The 23,077-nt window shown below is 42.3% G+C and overlaps 1 protein-coding gene across 4 annotated transcripts in view; it reads left to right on the top strand.

Annotated features, from left to right (window-relative positions):
• Positions 1 to 18,756, top strand: part of grik4 (glutamate receptor, ionotropic, kainate 4) — a 438,583-nt gene extending 419,827 nt beyond the window's left edge. Inside the window, exons 15-22 of one of the 4 annotated variants that reach the window (XM_078167104.1) lie at positions 753 to 862; positions 3,024 to 3,197; positions 3,508 to 3,564; positions 3,690 to 3,855; positions 4,608 to 4,833; positions 9,546 to 9,674; positions 9,841 to 9,959; positions 11,563 to 18,756. In XM_078167104.1, the coding sequence (XP_078023230.1) occupies positions 753 to 862; positions 3,024 to 3,197; positions 3,508 to 3,564; positions 3,690 to 3,855; positions 4,608 to 4,833; positions 9,546 to 9,674; positions 9,841 to 9,959; positions 11,563 to 11,952 (1,371 nt within the window). In that variant the 3' untranslated portion in view covers positions 11,953 to 18,756. Of the gene's footprint in view, positions 1 to 752; positions 863 to 3,023; positions 3,263 to 3,360; positions 3,565 to 3,689; positions 3,856 to 4,607; positions 4,834 to 9,545; positions 9,675 to 9,840; positions 9,960 to 11,562 lie in introns of those variants that run through there. The other 3 variants (XM_033632251.2, XM_078167102.1, XM_078167103.1) reach the window with 3 other exon arrangements.
• Positions 18,757 to 23,077: the final 4,321 nt, after the last annotated feature.

Genomic DNA, 23,077 nt, shown 5'->3' on the forward strand with positions numbered 1-23,077 from the left:
CTCTCTCCCTGCATGCAACCATGTGGAGAGTGCAAACGGTGACTCTTGTCTTTGTCGGCTCATAGCTTTGACCTGTTCTTTATGGTTGGACCTGTATCCAATACATTTTTATATAAAGGCTTATACCAATTAACAGGAAGCAGTTAGGAAAAAGCTGGTTAATTCAGTTATTTTTTTTTTTTAAGTTTTCCAGTGCCAGAATCCTGGAAATAAAACCTCTTATCTGTGATGTTGTATCAATATACAGCCCTGTGCCACTCTGTTGACAATTCATGGCAGACTGAGTTTGTGCTCGCATACAATGTTGATCTGAATGTTTACATGCAAATGAGATTCATATAATTATATTGTTATCAGTTTAGGACAGGAAAATCTCGGCTTATCACATCAAAATCCCTTTATTTACTGTACCAGTCACCTTTTTCATCTTCTCCAAATTACACAGGCGGCAGTAAATGTTGTTTAAAACAGACCACATCCGGCCTGGGGCGAAAGAATCAACACTGAAATACAGCAACATTTCGTTTTAATTAATCTTGGCACTCACTTTGCAGGGGTGATGTAAGAGACTGTTAGAGATGTTTTCTACACATGCTAATTAGTTCATCTTCACCTTTACAAGTACGTATTTAACCTCTCACCATGTTGCGTTGATTTGTGTGGATTGAACATGGGATCAAAGGGTTACACGGTCTGTGCAGGCTTTAATGATTTTAACCCCTGCGCTGTGTGTGTGTTTGTGTGTGTTTCAGGGACGTAGGCCAGGCTACTTCTCCTTCCTGGATCCCTTCTCCCCTGGTGTCTGGCTCTTCATGCTTCTGGCCTACTTGGCTGTCAGCTGCGTCCTCTTTCTGGTGGCCAGGTAAAGAGCTCATCAGTGAAAGACACTGTACAGATGAGACAGAAAACAGCGAGACACAAACAGAGGGGGTAGAGAGCACAGAGTGAAAACACACAGGGTTTGTTTGGGGGTTATACAGTGGAGGAAACAGGTGTCTGTTCTCCTGCCTTTCTTCAGTCTCTCCTCTATCTGTCTAGTCGATCTCCCACAACACAGTGAAAGAGATGTTCTCCTCCCAGTGGTGGGTCTCCAGCGTCATACTGGCACCTGCTGGTCAGGGAGGGAACTGGCACTGCTGCTGCTGCATATTACTAGTGCTTATGTACAACAGAAATGTTATTAAATTACACTTTATTTTATGAAGACGCTTTATCAAAAATGCTAATTTATGTCTAATGAAACACCTCCTGGAATTAAAATTATCAGTCCCCAGACAGGTAGATGTATTACCTGTGAGAAGAGCGTTCTGTGGGTGGTAAACTGTAATTAAATAGAGTGATGTGATTTGATAATAACAGTGTGAATAATATGCTTTAATTATGTTTTTGCTGAGATTTGTGAAGAAAAATGTTTCGTGTACAGTCATACTGTCCTAAAACAATACCTGCATGCTGAAATGTACATTTACAAAGTTATCAGTGGCTCAAAAGCCCCAGTTTCACCAAACACTTTCAGTATGGTACCTTTGGAACCAAAAGTAACCCTTCAAACACGGTACCTAGACCCTGGCGTTTCGACCGCAAGCAGTGCCCTTAAATGTGGGTGGGGTTGTTTACACTCAGTGCTCAATCCAGCACTCACTGTATTTCCTCCTCTGTCAGTCTTCACCTCGTTTATCGTCCACAGATCAAGGCTGCATGCCAACATTTTCAGAACAAAATAAAACAGGCTGCGTTACAAGTAAACATTCCACCTTAAAAGTAGCTGACAGTTGGCCCAGTGAATTAAGGTATTTTTTCTCCAACTCCAGCTGCTGCAAGAGGCAGCAAAACATCCTTTTATTTTATAGTTACAGTCTACAATAAAACTCTCCACGGTATGAGCAGTGGTTACATGAGCCTCAAAACCAGAAACCTGAATTACACAAATCATGTACTGTGATGACCCCTCTGCTCCACAAGGTGTCCACATGCTTGTTTTGCTGGCTGCTCTTTGTCTTACAGGATCTGACTCAAGGCAGAGAGTCGTCATTAACCTCATGAGCCGCACTATTGCCCAGTGTGGTTAATGACATAAAAGTTCACCACCTTCCCACAGGCTCTCTTTTCCCTCGCTGGCACAGCTGCTGTTCTGTTGGGTTACTACAGACACTTCCACACACCCATACACATATACATGACTCATTACTGACTTTCACATTTGTGCTGTTCTTTATTGTTACTTTTGTAAATAAATATGCTTTTTCTGTTTTGTTAAGTCATCTTGTCTCCCATCTCTGTTGCAGCCTTTAAGCCGGGCCGTAACAACACCAAAGTTACTGTCTCTGTAGTGTGAAATTCCTCATGGTGGAAAGCATGAAATGAAATGAAGACAGTTATTTTTGTTGCCATTACTCCATCAGAGAAAGAGAAATGTAAAGAGAAAATGTTCTACTTAAGCTTTGAAAGATACCCACTTGATTTCGGAATAGATTGTACAAACAGGAAGAATGATAGCAGTAACCAAGAACTCTTTATATGTACATATGGGGATATGATTATTGTGTTAAAACTGTGTAAGACTCAATTAAGTTGTCCTTTTAACTTATTTTCCTGTATGAGCTTTTGTCTGTGTAACTTTTTTTGTTAATTTTGGCAGATTAAATGGAAATTATTCCATGGTTTTGAGGCAGAGACTGCTGCACACAACAGAGTTGTCACATAACTTGAGCTTCACGCAGCACCATTTGAACATACCAATTACATTGCCTTCATCCCCACTGTTTAAGTAGGCAGCACATGGGGAATGAAAAGCAGGTTGGTTTCCTCCAGAGAGCCAAGGTGACTTTGAGCTCGGTTGACTGTTAGAGTTGTTTTGCTCCGCATCTATCTCTCCCTTTCTTTCTCCATTTCGCTCGCTCCCTATCTCCTGAGTTTTGCTCCCGTCAGAATACCTAATCCAACTTTCATTCCCACTCTCGTCGCCTGTGTTCCTCCTCTCTGACTCTCTCTGTTGTCTAACCTCATTGTCTTGTTCTCCCCAGATTGACACCTTATGAGTGGTACAACCCCCACCCCTGTCTAAAGGGTCGCTGTAACCTGCTGATCAACCAGTATTCACTTGGCAACAGTTTCTGGTTCCCTGTTGGAGGTTTTATGCAGCAAGGATCCACTATTGCTCCCAGAGCTCTGTCCACACGTTGTGTCAGCGGAGTGTGGTTAGTATCGGCTACAGAGGCACACAAACATCAGTGCATTTGCATGTTTTCGGCTTTCCGCTCAGGTATACACCCATTTAACTCTATTATGTTTTATTTTGTGCAAATTGCTCCATCATGGAATGCATTTCATCAGTGATGTGATTTTGAGGCTTCATTCCAGGTTTCCAGGAAATCAGGGTTCAAGATGAGGTAGTGATGGCGTTTGTGCATGTGCATACATGAGACATTGTCTGTGTATGTCTGCCTCTGCAGCTAAAACTTCACTTCCTTTCATCCCAACCCGACCACTGTCACCTTTATCCATTCACACCCACCCATTCATGCATCCACCCACTGAAAATGCTGCAGTGTCTTCTCCTCTCAGGTGCGCAGTTATTTTAATCCTCCCACACTTTCACCCAGACAATCTATCTTCATACACCAGCCTGCCCATTTACATACTTTTATAGGTGAATACATATGTTCTTGTCCCCTGCCTTTCCTCTACAGGTGGGCCTTCACATTAATCATCATTTCATCCTACACCGCCAACCTGGCTGCCTTCCTTACAGTCCAGAGGATGGAGGTGCCGATAGAGTCAGTAGACGACCTGGCAGATCAGACGGCGATAGAGTACGGCACCATGCACGGAGGATCCACAATGACCTTCTTCCAGGTCAGAGGTTTACACGTGTCATTGCATATGATAGGTTTACAGCATACATGTATACACACAGACTCAACCAAGAGCCTGCAGGGATCTGTTGGCAATCAGTGATGTTATCCTCCTCATCATCCTGCTGTCCTTCCTGTTTTTCTCCTCCAACCACAGGTTGTATCTGTGTCCTATCTCTCCCTTGCCACAACAATCCAGTACCCTTCTCCTCAGGGAGGTGGGGTTCTGTCTACATCCCTAAGGGATGCACACCCTATCCTCTTTCATCTTCTCAAGAGTTGACCTCAGAGAGATAGAAATAGAGTGAGGAACACAGAAAGTGAGTGTTACAGAGAGACAGACAGTGAAGGATGATGTGGAGGGAAGGAAAGAGATACATTAGCCTCGTCTTTCTCTGTGCTTTCACATCCACTGGACCTTGAATAACTGAAAGAAGATAGGCCAAGAGAAAGTAGAGGACAGGTGGAGATGTTAAGTGAAGGTTCTGTTCTAAACTTTGAAGCTACTCGTGTGGAAAAAGATCTGCTCAAGAAAAAAATAACATTCGCATATAACTGCAGCAAACCCTTTTGGAGAATTTGAATAAATCCATCAGTCAAGAAAATGAAAAAGAATAACAAATGAAAACCAATCTCCACCTCTGCAAAACTGAGAAATAAGTATCTGCGACTGATGTGACTTTTGTTTACTGTCTCTCACATCCGAATGTGTCTGTTTCTCCTGATTGTGTCTCGCCTCTCGCCGCTCTGCAGAACTCTCGCTACCAGACCTACCAGCGTATGTGGAACTTCATGCACTCAAAACAGCCCAGCGTGTTCGTGAAGAGCACGGAGGAGGGCATCGCCCGTGTCCTCAACTCCAATTACGCCTACTTGCTAGAGAGCACCATGAACGAGTACTACCGCCAGAGGAACTGCAACCTGACTCAGATTGGAGGACTGCTGGACACCAAGGGCTATGGCATCGGCATGCCACTGGGTGAGTGGAGAATGATGGGGAATTAGAGGGGGGGAAACGAATTAAAAGTAAGGGAAAAGAAAGGAATAACTTGAAAAGTGGAAGGGAGAGGAAGTTGGGTGTAAAATGAAGGCAGCAGAGGACAGAAACTGACGGTTTTGCCTAGATACACTGTATAATTGAAGCTAAGAAGGGGGAATGAAGAGCAGAGGCATTAGTTGGAGGATACACCATAAACGTCACATTGGACAGTTAAATTGAAAAGTAAAGCCTCAGCAATGCCAAACCATTAGCTGCTCTCATGGAGGAAAATGATGCAAAAAGTAAGAAACTAAAAGACTGCTAGACTTTAATAGAGCGGCTGTTTTCATGCTGTGATGGGAGAAATGAGGACAAGAGAAAGGGAATTTGAAATATTGTTCCTGTTGAATGTGGAACTGTTGCTGTACGACTCGTTGGCTGCACTGAGAGTATAAACACTTTGGTTTACTCACACTTTGATCTCAACTTGAGTCGATCTCCACACGGGGGAAAAACACACCTTAAAGTAAACAAGATTAATTTCAATTCCTTTGATCTTTAGAGGATAGATAAACCCTCTCTTTAGTGGCTGACGTTCCATATCACACACTGTGATGTGACCTGTAGAACACTGCAAAATCCTACTAAGCCCTTAAATCTTATATTTGAAATCTTATATTTTGTTAAAACAAAGTCCTCTAATGGAGTGACATAATTCCCATTCACTGTGACAAATCAGAAGAAAGAGTCATAAAAATGTCATTCGATTTAAAGGGATACTTCACCCCCGAAAATGATCACTCGTTTATCAGTAACTGTGTTGCCTTGAATTCATGAAGAAAACATGTGTTTCTCACATGCCTCCCATGAACGAAGAATCTAAAAACAGATAGAATTCTTGGGGTCCGCCTTTAACAGCAGCAAGACAGGGAAGTGAATTGAGAGTGACACTTAATTAGGCTCTCTTCAAAGCAAGCCAGACACCTCCTAATACTAATACTAATACTAATTCAGTCATACTGTAGTCAAAGAAAACCAGCAGTTTGGTGGTATGGATCCGTTTTGGGGCCTCTCTGCCTCTCCTCGGGCCTCTTCCACGCATCTACGTGGAAAGCATAAGGCGGAGAGAGCACACCTCTCTGCCCTTCCATGTACAAATGAAGAAAGCCTGAGGCAAAGAGAGCAAACCTCCCTGCCCTTCCATGCGCCTACATGGAAAGCCTAAGGTAGCAACAAAGACCCTCCCCCCAGGAACAGAACAGAGCAGCATCAATGACAAACAGAAATGACACTGACACAGCATGAAAAGGAGGAGCTGGGGTGGAGGCGGGTTGCAAAGAGGCTTGCAGAGGAAGCAGCAAAAGTAGGCAGGTCACAGCATTTTAAATAGGGCGACCTCAATGAGATTTGCCAATTGATTGCATAGAAAGGAATCATGTGATCCATCAGCTGACTCCCTTCCATCAATCAGCTGCTCCATCAGTTGATTGAACTGTTTGAGATCAGCTGATGTAGCTGGGATGTGAGCTGAGCTTGACATAGTGTCCTGCCTGAACTAACGCTATGCTCAATTAATTATACACAAAGCCATAATTCACCTTTTAAGTAGCAAGATAAAACCCTGACCAATTGTCGAACCTCAGATTCAGGAGGAGCAATGTGGATTTTGCTCTGGCTGTGGAACAGTGGACCAGCTCTTTTCATGGGAGTTTGTCCATCCAGTCTTCATGCGTTTTGTGGGCTTGGAAAAGGCTTACAACCCCGTCTCTCGGGGGGTGCTGCAGGACTATGGGGTACCGGGCTCACTGCTAAAAGCCATCCGGTCCCTGTATGACCAAAGTGAAAGCTGTGTCTATATACTTGGGGTAAAATCAGACACATTCTTGGTGGATGTTAGCCTTTGCCAGGGTTGTCCTAGTCACCGATCCTGTTTGTGATATTCATGGACAGGATCTCAAGGAGCAGCCGGGGAAAGGAAGGGGTCCAGTTTGGGGACCTCAGAATTGCATCTCAGCTTTTTGCAGATGATGTGGTTCTGTTGGCTTCATCACACCGTGATCTCCAGCATGCACTGGGATGGTTTGCAGTTGAGTGTGAAGCAGGTGGGATGAGAGTCAGCACCTCCAAATCTGAGACCATGGTTCTCTGCTGGAAACCGGTAGTTACCCCCTCCAGGTTGGGAGAGAGTTACTGCCTCAAGCAGAGAGTTCAAGTATTTCAGAGTCTTGTTCACAAGTGAGGATAGTGTTGAAAAACTCTTCTCCAAGTTGCTCCTGGGCCCATAACCTGTTGAGGTCCGCAGCCTCACCAGCGTTGAACTCGGGGAATAATCTGACGGAGGCAATAATAATCTTTAGCCTGTATGGCATATTTATTGAAGACCTCACATTTTCTTCAGTCACGGAGGGAATGAACTCCGACCTCTGACAGAACATGACTGGGCATGGCCTAAACAAAAAATGTGATGACGCAGCATACTTGTAGACTTGTGCCTCACTGTGGTGAACACAAAATACTGCCCCTCAGTAAACAGCAGTCACACAACAGTCACATAGCAAATTGAGTACACAATACAAAAGAATGCCTCTTAACAGATAGAATGGAGCATGAGATGGATTGGCAGTTTGGTGTGGCTCCTGTAGCGATGCGAGCACTGCGCCGGGCCGTCGTGGTGAAGAGGGAGCTGAGACAGAAGGCGAGGCTTTCGATTTACTGGTCCACCTACATCCCGACCCTCACCTATGGTTTTGAGCTCTGGGTAGTGACGGAAAGAATGAGGTTGCGGATACAAGCAACAGAAATGAGTTTCCTCTTTGGGGTGGCTGGGTTCAGCCTTAGAGATAGGGTGAGGAGCTCGGACATCTGGAGGGAGTGGATGTCCGAGGGAGATGTCTGGGGTGCTTTGTCCCCGCGACCTGGCCCTGGATAAGCGGATGAAGATGGATGGACAGAATTACTGCATATAGAGGTCATTAGTTACGAGGGAAGGTAAATTCTGTGTTATTTCTAAAAAGGCACACATAGCTATATCAATTTAGTGTTGCTGTGGAACAGTGTGGCACAAGATGACTGACAAATATATGACTGTACCCATTATCACAATGATGAAAAGTAAAGAGAGGAAGAATAAAACACGATATATTTTGATAGGGCTATTTATTGTAGCCTCAACGGGCCTTCAAATCAAGCAACACAAGTCAGTTTTTAATACTCCTGGCAGAGTGAAATGAAATAACTCAGACATTTGACAGTAATTTCTTATTCCAATAGGCCAAATCAAATAAAAATGATAAACGTTTTGTACAAAAACATAAACCAAGTGAAGTTTATCCTTTGTAACCTTAACAGTTATTCACATCCTTCACATAGACTGTAAATCACCACCGTAGGCCTAATTTGTCCTTGATCATGAGGATGGAAAAATAATGTCCACATTTCCAGGAAAGCAAAGTCAAAGTGTGTGAACTGTGTGCAGTTACAGTCTAATGCTATTTAATTGATTGACTTATTCACGCCAGTTCAGTTCCTTCAGTTGCTGCTGCAAGGTCGGGTGACTAGTGATGCGCTCATCAACTGGTGGATCCTACGCCATTCTGAATAATGTTAAGTTATTAATAACTTACAGAGACATTGTGTGCAATAGTCCACCTTCGACCTTCCCTTCCCTCATAAACATAACATAAACACACACACACAAGACGGAGGGAGTGAAGGCTGCTCACATGAGCTCACATCACTACAGGTGACGTTAGATCATAAGAGGGAAAAACTCTGGGGACTAGGCTGCCTTTGTCTGCTATGTTCAAGACAAAAGTAACGAATAACGAGCCCATTTAAATTTCAGTAATTGTAACTGTTACCCATTTAAAAAAATAATTATGTCTAGTCACCAGCAAAAGTAGTGGCATAACAGTAACAAAATAACACTACTCCTAACACTGCTAGTGTGTAGGATTCAGTGCCTTCTAGTGGTTAGGTTGCAGATTGCAACCAACTGAAACTTCTCCCATGTGCCACACATGTCGCAGAACTATAGTGGCCAACACGTAAACACAAAAACTCTGTGGAAGAGGACCTGCTTCGTCTCATTCTAAGGTAACAAAAACACAACAATTCTTAGTTTGAAGTGATTATACTCTAATAAAAACATAGTTATGAATATTATATAATATTTCTGTCCATATATTTCCCTTAATCATACACACTGGACCTTTAAAGGTTTAGTTCAGATTCACATGTTCAGAGTCCCATTCATAGTCACACAATAACACACAATCTGACTTTGTCTGGCTTTGAAGAGAGCATAAATAACTTTCACTTTTCTGTCAGTTTGGACGTGCTGTCTGTTTAGGAAGCACTGAGCGTACGACTGAATAAATGAGACTTGGATTATACTGTATGAGCTTTGTGAGAGTTTGTAAACAGATGTTTAAATGCAGTCCTACTGTTGTTAAATGCGGCTGCTTATGACTTCAGTTCATGAAGAATTTTCCCAGTTTTTGGATTCTTCATTCAAAGGAGGCATGCGAAAAAAAACAATGATTTATTTACAAAATCAGCATAACACCGGGTGAGTAATTGAATTAAAGGGTGAAGTATTGTAACATAGTGAGTTTGTCTTTTGTCTGAAGGTTCAGTTTTAAGTTAGGATACCATGTTAGAAGACTTTTGGCAGTGTTCAGCTTTGAGCTTTGCCCTTCTCTTCCCTGCAGGTTCAGTGTACCGTGATGAGTTTGACCTGGCCATCCTGAAAATGCAGGAGGACAATCGTTTGGAAATCCTCAAGAGGAAGTGGTGGGATGGTGGCAAGTGTCCAAAGGAGGAGGACCACCGTGCCAAAGGTTGGTCTCCGGTTAATCCTCATCTGCTTGTTCTTCAGCTCCACTTCAGCTTGTCAGACCGTGTGTTTGGAACAGCATTTCACTTTCTTTGCCACCTTTGTCTTCCTCTACAAATCCCTCTTCCCGTCATCTCTCGCTCCCTCCCACCACATCCTGTCGTCTCCAGGTCTGGGCATGGAGAACATCGGCGGCATCTTCGTGGTGCTGGTGTGTGGCCTGCTGGTGGCTATCTTCATGGCGGTGCTGGAGTTTGTCTGGATGTTAAGACAGGCGCCAGGAAATGAGGTGAGAGAGGGCTATCTAACCTGCATCTGCTTTGTCTCCCTCTCCTCTCCCTGGCACCCTGCCCCTCGCGGAGCTGCTAGGCTTTCCCACAGTGCACAGCTTTGACAGACGTGTAGCAGGCATCTTCGTCTTCCTCTGGGTTCCACTTGACACCCAGCATTCCTGCGTCCAGCCTATGTGACATAATCAGCACAAAACCAAAGATATACCTCACTTATACCTCACTCAGAGTACCTGCATATATGATTTTCTATTTAAAGCAGTAGAAGATACATACATATATATATTTAATAGAATATTGTAATATAATATAGAAAATTGAATGTAGTCTGATCTTATTGGTGGTGAATATATGCTAACAGGGTGCTGCCAATGAGCATTTATTCATTAAAATAATTGTGGTTGTTTTCTCTTAGCCTTAATCCAGTCATCTTTTAACTTAAAAGATGCTCGGTATTTTGTGCTTATCTCTGCTCAGAATCCAGTCGTCTGAGGTCAGAAGTCATTCATTCCATTACAGGGGGGATGATGGACCGTCATGAATTAGTTGTGGAGTGTTGAACAGAATATAATTTTTTTTAAATGAAAGATTTCTACATTATAAAAAGCTACTAGAAGTATTTTTCGCTGTGAGAAGTCACACAGATAGTGTGTGATTATTATAATCCTAAAAACTGTGATGAATCAAAAAAAGATGGATCAAAACTATATATATAGAGTCATATCAATTTCAGTGTAGCTTCATCTGGGGTGGGGACTTGAAAGCAATATGAGAAGTGTGTCCAGTCTTGTCACAGACCTCCTGCTGTTTGGAGAGGCGTTTTCATCAGGCCAATTTCAGTTTTCAGGATGGAGCTCTGCTGCGCTATTCTTGAGGCGGGGATGCCGCTAACATTATAAAAATAAGTTGGTGACTTGTACATCAGAGAAAGATGTGCATGCAGTGTTATAATTATTTCTGATGTGATTCCTTTAAACGATACTTGATAATTGTCTTTTCAAATTGACTCCACACTGTGATTATAATTCAATAAACATTCAGAATGTGAAAGTCAAAAAAACTCGTGATTTCTTCTTCTTGAGCAGCATAGATTGATTCTTCACTCTAACTTGTAAACGTGTGTGTGTGTGTGTGTGTGTGTGTGTGTGTGTGTATGCATCCTTGTTGTTACATGTGCAGCATGCGTGGATCGATAATTAGCCTCTCCTGTTTTACACTTGAGCTGCAGTATCATGTCTGTCTTTGTTATTATTTGAGTTTACATACTGTAGATACCCAGTGGAGCAGTCCGTCAGCAGCCCTGGAGATAAAATGTATGTTACATGTCTGTATGTGTCTGAACAGTAAGTTAAAAATTCAAAATGGACTATATGTGTTATTTATACTGATGGTTGTTGAAGCTACACCAGCCGTCTCTCTGTTGTTCCCACTGTACACTGATTATAAAGATGAAATGTGTGTGTTATGTGTCCATGATGTTCAGTCACATCAGTTTGTCCTGATCAAGTCAGTCAGTCAGTGAGATGTCTGGCCTCTCTCCCATTCTCTCCCTCTCTTATCCCCCTCTCCCCTATCTTTTTCTCCCTGTTTGTGTGCTTTCAGCAGTCAGTGTGTGAGGAGATGCTGCGGGAGCTCCATGGGATCGTGCTGTGTCGCGACAGCCTGCAGGTGAGGCGCCGGCGGGCGGCTTTGATGCTGCGGCCGCGACCTTTGCCCCTGGAGGAGCGTCGGGCGCGAGCTGCCGCCGTCAGCCTCAGCAACGGCAAGCTGTGCGGGGGCACCGGACTGCCTGAACCCCTCTCCCACAGACTGGCACAGGAGGCTGCCCTAGTTGCGAGGGGGTGCAGCCACATCCGCATTTGCCCCGAGTGCCGGCGCTTCCAGGGACTGAGGATGCGTCCCGCGGGGGCCACTGGGACCCTCCCCTCTCCTACGCACAGTGAGGAGAGCATAGAGTGGGATAAGACCACAAATAGCAGTGAACCTGAATAACGCCCAGTGAATCTAACAGGACTGATTTCCCAGCAGCCACCTCTCTTTCCAGGGATCAAAGATCACATGGTATTTTGATTCAGCCATTTGGAGCTTGATCTTAAAGGGCAGAACAGTGCTGTGAACCTTGTTTTGCCCGAGAGGCAACAGCCAGTAGTCAGTTTTGGAGTCTCCTTGGGTGATTTTTTTTCCTTGGTGATAGGAGAAACTGATGAGTCTGTCTCATTGTGGTCTGTCCCTGTTGGCCCTCTGTACTGTGTCAGACAGGACGGACAAAAACAGCTACGGGGCATTTGTACTATGCAGTATTTTCAGTCATTTATCATTGTGCTGTTTCCTTTTTTTTCCCTTTTTAAATTATTTCTGTCCTCTGTTGGATTATCAGTACTGAATATTGTTATTCTATTGTTCTTAAAAAAAAACTTCAAACAAGTTACTTTTTTTATCTGACAATTTACTGTATGAACGTATATTGCCTCTGAAGAGCTGCAAAGATGAACAGACTAATGCAAGGTCACCCTTCAAATCCTTTTATTTTGAAAGTGCCAAAAACCATGAGTATTATCTTGTGGCTGAAGAAAGCACCACAGCCTTGAGAAGACAACAAACTCAACTGAACCTAGAAAACAAACAAACAAACAGAGACGTACAGACACACGGACTTCTTTTATAGTAGTGATATTCTATTAAAAAAATGTTTTAACTGTTGGTATCTCTGAAAGACAGCGATGCATGTCCAGAGGTGTTGGCAGATGCTCATCGAGTGATTAAGTGCTAGAGTGGTGCTGAGTAGCTGGAAGAATGAAATGATTTCCTGTTTTGAATACCTGCTTAAAACCATGGTGGCTACACACACACAAAGACATCCATTCATTTCCTCCCTCCTATGTGTCTTGACATTACTTTCTTCTCCATCTGTCCCACATCTTTGACACATTTGTTGTCTCATCACCTCCTTTTCACGATATCTCTCTTAAAAATATACATACAGTCTCCTGTGCCGTATACACTCTTTGTAAGAGATGAGAGGTATGTTCAAGAGTGATTGAGCTTTCACAAGGACGTGCCAGAGCGTGAATGAAACCCAGCTCCAACCCAACAGATGTCCCTGGTAAAGCAAAAGTGCATTTTTTTTTTTATCCGCAGTTGATTTGAATTCTTTTCAAATGTCAAGGCAGTTCAAACTTTTTGACTGAATGTGATGTTTTACAACTGCTTAGAGGAGTTTTTTATTTCACATTAGCCGAGATGCTCTCTGACATTTTCTACTTTTATTTCTGCAAAAACCCAAACTAGTCTTAAAATATATCTTCACCAGGGGCTGTATTCACAAAGCCTCCTAGTGCTAAGAGTTCCTCTAAGTGACGAAATTCTAAGAAAATTCTTAGAGTCGTGATGTTTTCTTAGAATTTCATCTTCGACCTTAAGAGTCCCTAAGGTGAAAAACTGTGAGGAGCAGGGAGGAGGACTTTAAGAGGCTTAAGAATTTCTTACGCAGAGGAGAAAATGGTGGAAAGACAAAGAGGCAAAGACTGGATAACAGCAAGTTAATGAAATGCTACAGATTAGATTGTGCAGGGGTAATGTTTGTGGTCGATCTCATTAGGGATACGCACACACTTCCCACTTAACACTATAACAACACTTTTAGTCTCATATTGTGGTGCAGTTCGTTTCATTTCCACTGGGTGTCCACATCTTGTAGGCTCCCAAAAGGGCGTGTCTTGTGACAACCAATCACACCTGTTAAAAGAATGCATCACCTCAGTAAGGCAAATGTTTTTGTCCCTTCCTTGCTCAGAGTTGCTCTGAGAACTATCCTAAATCACTCCAAAGCTGGGAATCCTTACTAAAAATGTCTAGATTAAGTGAGGAGCTCTCTGAGATTGTTTTTCTTAAAATGTTTGTGAATACAGCCCAAGGTCTTTAAGGGACAGTTCACCCCAAAATCAAAAATCCATGTTTTCCCTCTTACCCTGTAGTGCTATGTATCAGCTGAGATTGTTTTGGTGTGAGTTACTGAGTCCTGGAGATGTCTGCCTTCTCTTTAATATAATGGAACAAGATGGCACTCGGCTTGTAGTGCTCAAAGCGCCAATGTCTCTTTCCAGAAATCATGACCCTGGTTACTCAAGATAATCCACAGACCTTGTTGTGGGCAGTTTCATGTAGGAGCTATTTTCTTTCTACCAAACTACACCCACCAACCACCAATCAGTTTGCAGAAGGAAGCGTGCATCTACTGCTAGCTCACTTAGCACCACTGAGCTAGCAAACATCATAGCTCAGCCGAAAAGGATGTCATTAATATTTACTGTCATGAGCACAAGACTCTCATCCATGAGTAGATGCACACTTCCTTCTGCACGGTTACACGTTTGGTGGGTGTCGCTTGGAAGAAAGAAAATCAAACATGAAACTGCTCACACCAATGTCTGTGGATTATCTTAAGTAACCGAGTCATGATTTCTGAAAAGAGATGAGAGGCTTGTGCTCATGACAGTAAAAATTAATGGCGGCTTTTTCGGCTGAGCTGTGACATTTGTTAGCTCAGTGGTGCTAAATGAGCTAGCAGTAGATGCACGCTTCCTTCTGCAAACTGATTGGTGAATGGGGGGTGAAGTTTGGTAGAAAGAAAATAGTTCTGCTCACAACAAGATCTGTGGATTATCTTGAGTAACTGGGTCATGATTTCTGGAAAGAGACATTGCTGTTGAGTTTTTCAAATGTGCAAGGCAGACATCTCTGCAGGCGATATCCCAACACTTGGCAACTCACACAAAAAACAATCTAAATTGATAAACAGCACTACAGGTAAGGAAAAATATGTATTTTTGTGGGGGTGAACTGTCCCTTTAATACAAACTGATCAGGAGCAGGACTGAAAGATTGAGTTCATCAGTTACAGAAAATGTAGCTTGTATTATATCAATCATCCTTCCACAAGTGAAACAATGAGGACAAACCAGCAGCAGCAGGGATCTTAGGTTACTTCCTGCACAGGCTGTGACACATCACTTAGTGTTTTCCTGCTGAACCGACCGGTTTGAAGGTGTTACTGCATGATAGCCTGACTGTTGCACAGTGGGAATCAACGGTCGTCCACCTGTCCTCACCGCTTCTTGCTTATGTCTGATGTGTCCATCATTTCAAATCTGCCCATCAGGCTCTGTCAGTCACCCTCCCTCAGAACTAGGCCACCAACTCTACACAGCTTGAAGGCACCGCTGCAGTATCGCTCTTGTACTTTTTTTTTTTTAATAGCTACATTCACTTTCTATCTTCGTCATTTTTTCATCTCCAGGTTGTCATGGTTAGAAATTCTCTTTATATGCTCTTTTAAAGTAGCAGCATGGAAATAGAGTGAATGTTGAAATGAGGTGTTTGACCTATTGATCATTCACCATCTTTTTGTTTCATCGTTTTCTGCATGATTGTCAATATGTCACACCACACAGATTGTGGTAAAACTCTCCATTCCAATCCAGTCTCTCTGTGACACTATAAGAAGCCAACATACATCTTGGCAAGTTCTTGAATGGTCCGGCAACAATCCTCCCATTTAAATTGTTATCAGATAAACAAAAGACAGAAGAAACTAATGAAGGTAACAGTCAAAACTATGAAAAAATGTCCATAAATCTGAGATAGCAGGCTGTTATATAGAGAGTACAACCCCTTAAAAGAAAAAAGCTTAAATTAGTTAGCCCTGGAAAAATATGCCTGACAATTCGGCACCCCCTTTGCATTTGGATACCTCTCCAAGTCTGCATATAAAAGAACGTGGGCCTAAAAGCCTTAAAAAATGAGCCCACTCTAGAGTCACCATCTCTCTACCAGTGGAAATTGTGATAATTCATGGAGAAATAACAAATACTGAGGCAACGTTTTCATTCTATAATAACAAATTACCTTGAAAAGTATTTCATCATAATTAGTATCCTGCATTTGTAAATCATTATGTCAAATCGTGATATAAACATGTAGTTTGGATTTTAGTCATATGTGAGTGATCATGCTGTCGCCTTGTTGTTGAATCATTCTGTCATTTGCTTTATTTTTCACCCGCACAGATATGAGTTCACCCACACTGCCTCAACTATACTTTTCAAGCACCTGTTGTTGCATTAATGGCTGTAGTTGGTATGCTGTTTCAGAACGTGTGAAACTGTGGCAAATCAGCCTGCTGACAGACCTGGAGCGAACTGCAGCACATTTGTACTAATACAGAGTTTTCAGTGAATTGATGGTTCTGAACATTTGGGTTCAGACCCCAGACACACACAGACTTTTTCAACGTCAGTTCAATCAGTTGCTGAGAAGTGTTTCAGGACTTCAGGTGGCATTTCAATTCAGGTCTGCAGCGTGTCTAAACTCCCACAAGAACACGTCAGCGTTTGAAACAGCGTCGAATCTGCTTGATTTGGCACCAGATAGAAATGAACGGCAGTCGCAGAGGCATTTTGTTATCATCTGCTGGAGCGCCAATAGTGCCAATGCACCTAATCCTCAAGTAATGAACTATTAATGTCCTCCAGACGGTGTGTAAATACAGTGTGATCAACAGGGTTCCCCAGTAATGGTCCAAAGTGTTGTTTTTTTTATTGCAGCAGTAACAAGTTGCTCGTGTTAATAGAACAGAGAGATACAGACCTACATGTGTGTTATGTTTATATGGACACATCATGACATTTAGACACAGAGCGTAATGGTGGGAAAAAAAATCTTCACATACAGTCAATGTTTCTATATTTCTTTATATAATAACTTGTTGAGCAAATAGCAAAGAAAAAACAGACCCACATTTCATTACCAGAAGTTTCTATCCATTTGCTGAACATCACTAAGAAACTCATGAGAGAATGGAGGCTCATGCTGCACCCGATGCTAACTCCTTAAACACTAAAAACATTTACAGGGGTGCTAAATCAAGCGTAGTTGGAATGAGATTGCCAATTACCTTGAAGGCATGGAGAGCAGTAGAGTAAGAATTAAAACAAATCCCACTGAAACACTGGGCGACCTTCTCTGGGCAACCACTGAGAGAGACGGCAGGGTTTGGCTGCCATATTTTATATGCTTTATTTTCTTATGTTGACATTTTTATTCCATTATAAATACATTTCTTAAAACAACCTCCGCTCTGAGGGGTTTCTGGTTTCGTCTCTTCTTTACTCTGATGTATTTGACCTTCTGAGCTGTTTAGATCTGTCATGCTAAATAGCGTCTGAGTGCACTTTGTTTTTCTAGTTTTTATTATTCATCCAGGAGAAATATTCAAACAGTGCACTTGGTTTGTTGTGACATAATACGCATGCGGGGGAAGCGGCATGAGGATGTATGGGTTTCTGGCTGAGTAAACATGACGACTGTTGAGTGAACCAGAAGGAGCTCGTGCATCTACCTCTTGTTTATCTCCCATAACTGAATTAACGTCTGCACACTTGTGAATTCGACGAACAGCTGAGAATTGGCGTGGGTGGGAAGTCTAACGGAGGCTAATGAGTTTAACAACTCACTCATGTGCTATATCCGCTCACCTGTAGTCCATCTATCACTGTGATTTTCAGTGGATATTTTCTCTCTCCTCAGGACAGTGAGTGAACACACATAATAACCTGCATCTGATTTACAGTTTAATTCAGGCTGCCTCTCCTCTCCTCTCCTCTCTTCTCTTGAGTGCCTGTCTCCCAATCTTCCCACTGCGGCATTAGAGCTGACAAGTTTCCCTTCAGTGCGTCACCAACCTGCATGTCATAGTGCATATCCTCAGCACCCACACCCACACAGCTCTTACAAGAGTGACACACGCGCGTAAACACTCAAACCGCCACCTGTATGTCACTGCTGTGTCAAGTTTATCTCATCGGGCTCACGCTTCCTTCCTCTGCCTCTGGTGCTCCAGGTCCATAAATTCAGTGCATCTCTACCCACCACTGCCTAGCTGCTGTTGGATTTATGGAGCCCATGATGAGCACTGAGTGCCTGCAGAGGTGTGTGAAAATCTACTTCACTCCTCAAGCTTACCCAGTTGTAGCACATAGCAATACCAATTTCCTTGTAGTTGATTGTAATTCTGCAAGGATTTAGGAATTATAGTGTACTGAGGCTGATGCATTTTGCCACGCTAGCAGCTCACATCCCGTACACTTGAAGAGCGACTTTCTTATCAGCCCATTCTGTGTAAATAATTTTTTTCCTCACAGAAAATTCACATTTTTAAGCCTCACAGTCCATCTCTAGAAACCAAAACATGAAACCTGTGATATTTAGAATTTTTGTTAATATTCGGGGTCTATAACTTTGCATTCAGTACAATTTCATTGGTCACAACACCAACTGTGAAATCTATTCATCACATTGCTACTGCATCCCTGCACTGTCAAACAATGTCCTTCCCCTCTCCTCCTCCTCCTCTTCCCAGACTTCCCAAGGTTAACAGCACACGTGTACATCCGCCCCATAACAGCCGCTAATGAGCACTTGATCTGAGGATGCCAAGTGAAAGACATAACCGACCATCAGTGGAAACTACCTAATTCACAGTGAGACTGGTGCACATTTTTAAGTGAGAGCTTTCCTATTGATTTGCTGGCAATTAATTGCAAAAGGCTTGTTGCTGTTGTTGTTGTCCTGTGCTCAAAGAAAAGGTATTCAGACTGCGAGAATTCTCTCCAAGGTGAGATGCTGTCAAGGCTGTTAGACAGCCTTTTGTTCGCTGACAGTTGTTGTTGAACATATTGACCAAAACATCTTGGCATTGTTTGTCTTTCAGAGAAATAAAATGGAGCTTCATTTATTTCATGTTTCGTTCCCTCACTATTCATTCCTGCCTTGATCGATGGCTCACAGATGGGGAAGCATTGATTGCCTAGTTTTGTTTGTGTGTGAGTGTGTGTGTGTGTGTGTGTGTGTGTGTGTGTGTGGGTGGGTGTATTTGTATGTGATCTCTCTCATGCACTTGCCTCCATGGAAATTACAGTGTGTGCATCTTGATTCATCAGCTGGAGGCCGTCTCGTTGTGTTACCCAAAAGCTGAACAGACGCAGCAGACGGCCAAGTCAAATTCCAGTGGAAGTGCAGCAGCCAGCACTCATTGTCAGGTATTCATCAGAATAAATGAAAGCAGCCCGCTTTTATCGCGGAAATCGATCACTTGGGTACCATATAACAGAGCCACATCAACTCTTTAGAAATTTTTACTCTCACAAAACTCAGTTGTGTTTAATGTTTGTACGAAAAGACTGTGTTGACCTTGGATTAAAGTTTCAAAGATTGAAGTGTCCAAAGACATCAGTCACTCTCCGTAATGACTCCACTTTTTTATAAAGCACCATCTGTCTTTGAGTAAATGCATTGATGACAGCAACATTAGAGGGTTAGAAGCAGTCCATTAATCACCATGGACACTGTTTTGCTCACGGTGCACTTGATTAATGATTAGTTGGTAAACCTGTAGATAAAAGGTGTATACACATCAGGTACATAGTTACTGGGTGTATACTTCTACCAGACAGGGAAAGTAACTAAATCTAAAGTATTCTGCTTTAATGCTACTTTATGCTAATACTCTGCTGCATTTCAGAGGGAATATTGTACTTTCTACTGTACTTTGGTTTGTTCCCCCTTACAAGAGAGCAGTAATTTGGGTGCCTTGAAATGTCTCAGATAGCTTTGAGCTGGTAGAAGTTCCAACAAATGGACATTTCCCACAGTTTCATTTAAATCACTGGTTCCCCGGGGTCCCGACGTCCACCAGGGGTCGCCAAAGCTTAACAGGGGGTTTTGAGGCCTTCTTGATTTTATGAGATGCAAGAAAACTTTTTTATTTCAAAATATCTTATGAAGGTTTTCAAAAAAGGAAAAACAATCAGAAAAAAAGATAATGCCAGGGTTGGACAGAAACATTCCACAGCGCCACACGAGTGTGCAGAGCAAACAGAAGTAGACATGACCCTGAGGCAATTACAGTAATACCTTATATGATACAACAGCCCTTCCCTCCCATCCATCCTCCTATCCCCAATGTACTTCTTCCTTTAAATATTTCTAAGGCACAATGTCTAGAATTTAATATGCAGAGTAGCAACATCAATGAAGTCAGGTTTGACTTTTTTTTTAATTATTCTATTTCTTTTTTTATGTCAAGAGCTGGATTTAAACACAGAAAACATAATGTTCAAATCCAGACATGCAGGTTAACTGGTGACTCTAAATTGTCCTTAGGTGTGAATGTGAGTGTGAATAGTTGTCTGTCTCTGTGTGTCAGCCCTGTGATAGTCTGGTGACCTGTCAAGGGTGTACCCTGCCTCCCACACAATATCAACTAGGATAGGCTCCAGCCCCCCTGTGACCCCTAACAGGATAGGATAGAATAGAATAATCTTTATTGTCATTGCACAAACAATGAAATTCTGTTGAAGCAGTCCTCCAGTTGCCCAGGCTTATAAATACAAAGATAAAATAAGTAAAAACAAGAGACATATATACAATAGGGCACAATTATCAAGACTGTAAAATATAAAATATAAAAACTTGTGCAAGAAAGTCCAGTCCTTAAAGTGTCATTAGTGCTGTGATAAGTGGTTACCGAAAATGAATGAATGAATACATACATATATATAGCAGGCCTATATCTCAGCATTTCATTTCTGTGAGGACAACTAAATGAAATTGTGATTTTTAAAGATTATATTACTATTAAAGACACAACCTCACAGGAGAAGGACATGGTGACCTGAACACAAGCTATATTCAAAGAGACTTCACTCTCTGCTAAACAGCCTCGTCCTGCAGTTTAAATAACCAAAGATCTAACAGAACAATGACCAAGCCTCAGGGAGAAGAAAACACTAAATTGGTCAAGGAAAGAGTGTATTAAGTATGTATGATTGTTAAAAATGGAAAAAACATAATACAGACAGAGCATTGGATAAAGAATTCCTTAAATATCAGGGAAACTCATCTCTAAAGCAATACTCACAGGAAATAATCTGCTGAAAATTCATTCAAATCGCTTAGCTTACACAAACTTCCTGCAGCCATTGCATTCACTACTTGGGTTAATTGCACCGTTTATCAGTTTTTCTGTTCTGTAATTGTTATTCATTGAATGTAATATAAAATATCAATATAATATGTCACTTAATCAGGGACTATGTGTTTACTAAATGATAGAGAAGGGTTCCCGTAGGACACCAGTGATTTAAATAGCTGTTTAAAGCCCAAAAAGCCAAGATTAGAGAAAATTAGCACTAGCAGGACTTTGTTTACACTCACATTCACACCTACGGCCAATTTAGAGTCACCAATTAACCTGCATGTCTTAGGATTATGGGAGGAAGCCGGAGTACCCACGCTTGACACAGGGAGAACATGCAAACTCTGCACAGAGGGGCTCCCACAACAGGAACCCTCTTGTTGTGAGGCGACAATGCTAACCACCGCACCATCGTGCAGTTGTCTGTCTCGCTTGCTGTGTCTCAAATCGCGTACTTCTGTACCTACACTTAATATTTTGAGTGCATAAGTGCATTCACACTGAGAAGTATGGAAAAATGCAGTGCACTATGAGTACCTGGATGGTGCACTCAAAACGGTCAAGAAGTTGAGTGTGGAACTATGGACACTTCTCGACCTCAATGGTCGCGGTACGTAGCGGAAGGGGAGGGACCACTTTCAAACTGGAAATAGCGGCCGAGGACTGTGCGACCGTGAACGTCGCTGCATTGTACAAATACATGTGTTTTTTGCAGTAAGCACCACTATACTGTTGATATAAGCCAGCAGTATGTTTATTGGGTTAATTTAGCAGTCTGCCATGATTTGTTACCGCGAACGATAACACGAATACTAATGCTAGTTTGCTAATGAGCTAATTTGCGGTTGTCATTTCCGGTGAGTGCACAATGGCCATGTTTGGTTTGAGACAACACTACCCTGTCGAAATCTGCCCAATACGCCAATAAGTACATAGTGCTCATAGTATACTACATGGAAGTATACTAACGGAAGTATGCTATGTGATTTGAGACACAGTGTATGTGTCAGTCCTGTGGTAGTCTGGTGACCTGTCCAGGGTGTACCCTGCCTTTCGCCCAGTGTCAGCTGGGATAGACTCCAGCCCCCCTGTGGCCCCTAACAGGATAGGCAGTTATAGATAATGAGTGAATGGATAAGGACTTTGTTAATTCTTTGTTTTTACCCAACAATCATCTCATTACCCCTTAGAATTATCTTGGGGCCCCTGCTGAGTGGGACCGACCCTCAGGTTGGAAACCACTGAATTAAAACACCTGTGTAACTGTATATAAAGTAGTTTAAACTAGCCCCACCTTAACCAACTACAGCCATAGAAAGCTACATGTGCATTGATGCATTGATACATGTGCAATTGAATAATGCCATATAACAATATATCAGTCACAGGGGTCATTTTCCTGCAGAACAAGTACTCTTACTTTTGATACTTGAAATAAATTTGGCTAATAATACTACTGTACTTAACTAGAAATTAAATTCAGGACTTCTACCTGTAATGGGGTATTTTTCACTGCTGTACTGATACTTTTTCTTAAGTACTTACTGCGTACTATTTTCCACCAAAAGCTATTTTTATTGTAACTTTTCCATAAGGGAAATACTGCTATAAGATACACTGCTAATAATGTGTTCCCACACTAACAGGTGCACTGTGCTTATCTTTTTTTTTTCTTTAGCACTGGGACGACTGCAGTCAACCCCATTAAACCCTAAACAAACAGAAACACACACCCTCTGAGGGCAGCAGCTCCTTGTGGTTTGAGGAAAAAATATTGGTTTTCAGATAAAGGCCTCTTGAGCTCCTGTGTTAATTGGTCATTAGATCACAGAATTATCTTCATCCCCGAGTAAATGATTCATTACCTCACAGATGAGAGGCTTAAAAAAACTGCACTGGGCCATGAAGAAGACACAAAAGATGACAGCCTGGGAAGTAAAATCTGTTCATCTGGCTCCCCGCAGGGGGACGTCAGGTTTTATCGATGCTGGGCAGCTAACTCATATTTCTTGCATCATTAACCGTTATTTTGCCTTTCTCTTGTTATTGTCTATTGTTAGTCATTTACTTTTTTAGTACTTTCCT

This window comes from Epinephelus lanceolatus, chromosome 4 (genome assembly GCF_041903045.1).
Source record: "Epinephelus lanceolatus isolate andai-2023 chromosome 4, ASM4190304v1, whole genome shotgun sequence".
In the NCBI taxonomy this organism is placed as follows: domain Eukaryota; kingdom Metazoa; phylum Chordata; class Actinopteri; order Perciformes; family Serranidae; genus Epinephelus; species Epinephelus lanceolatus.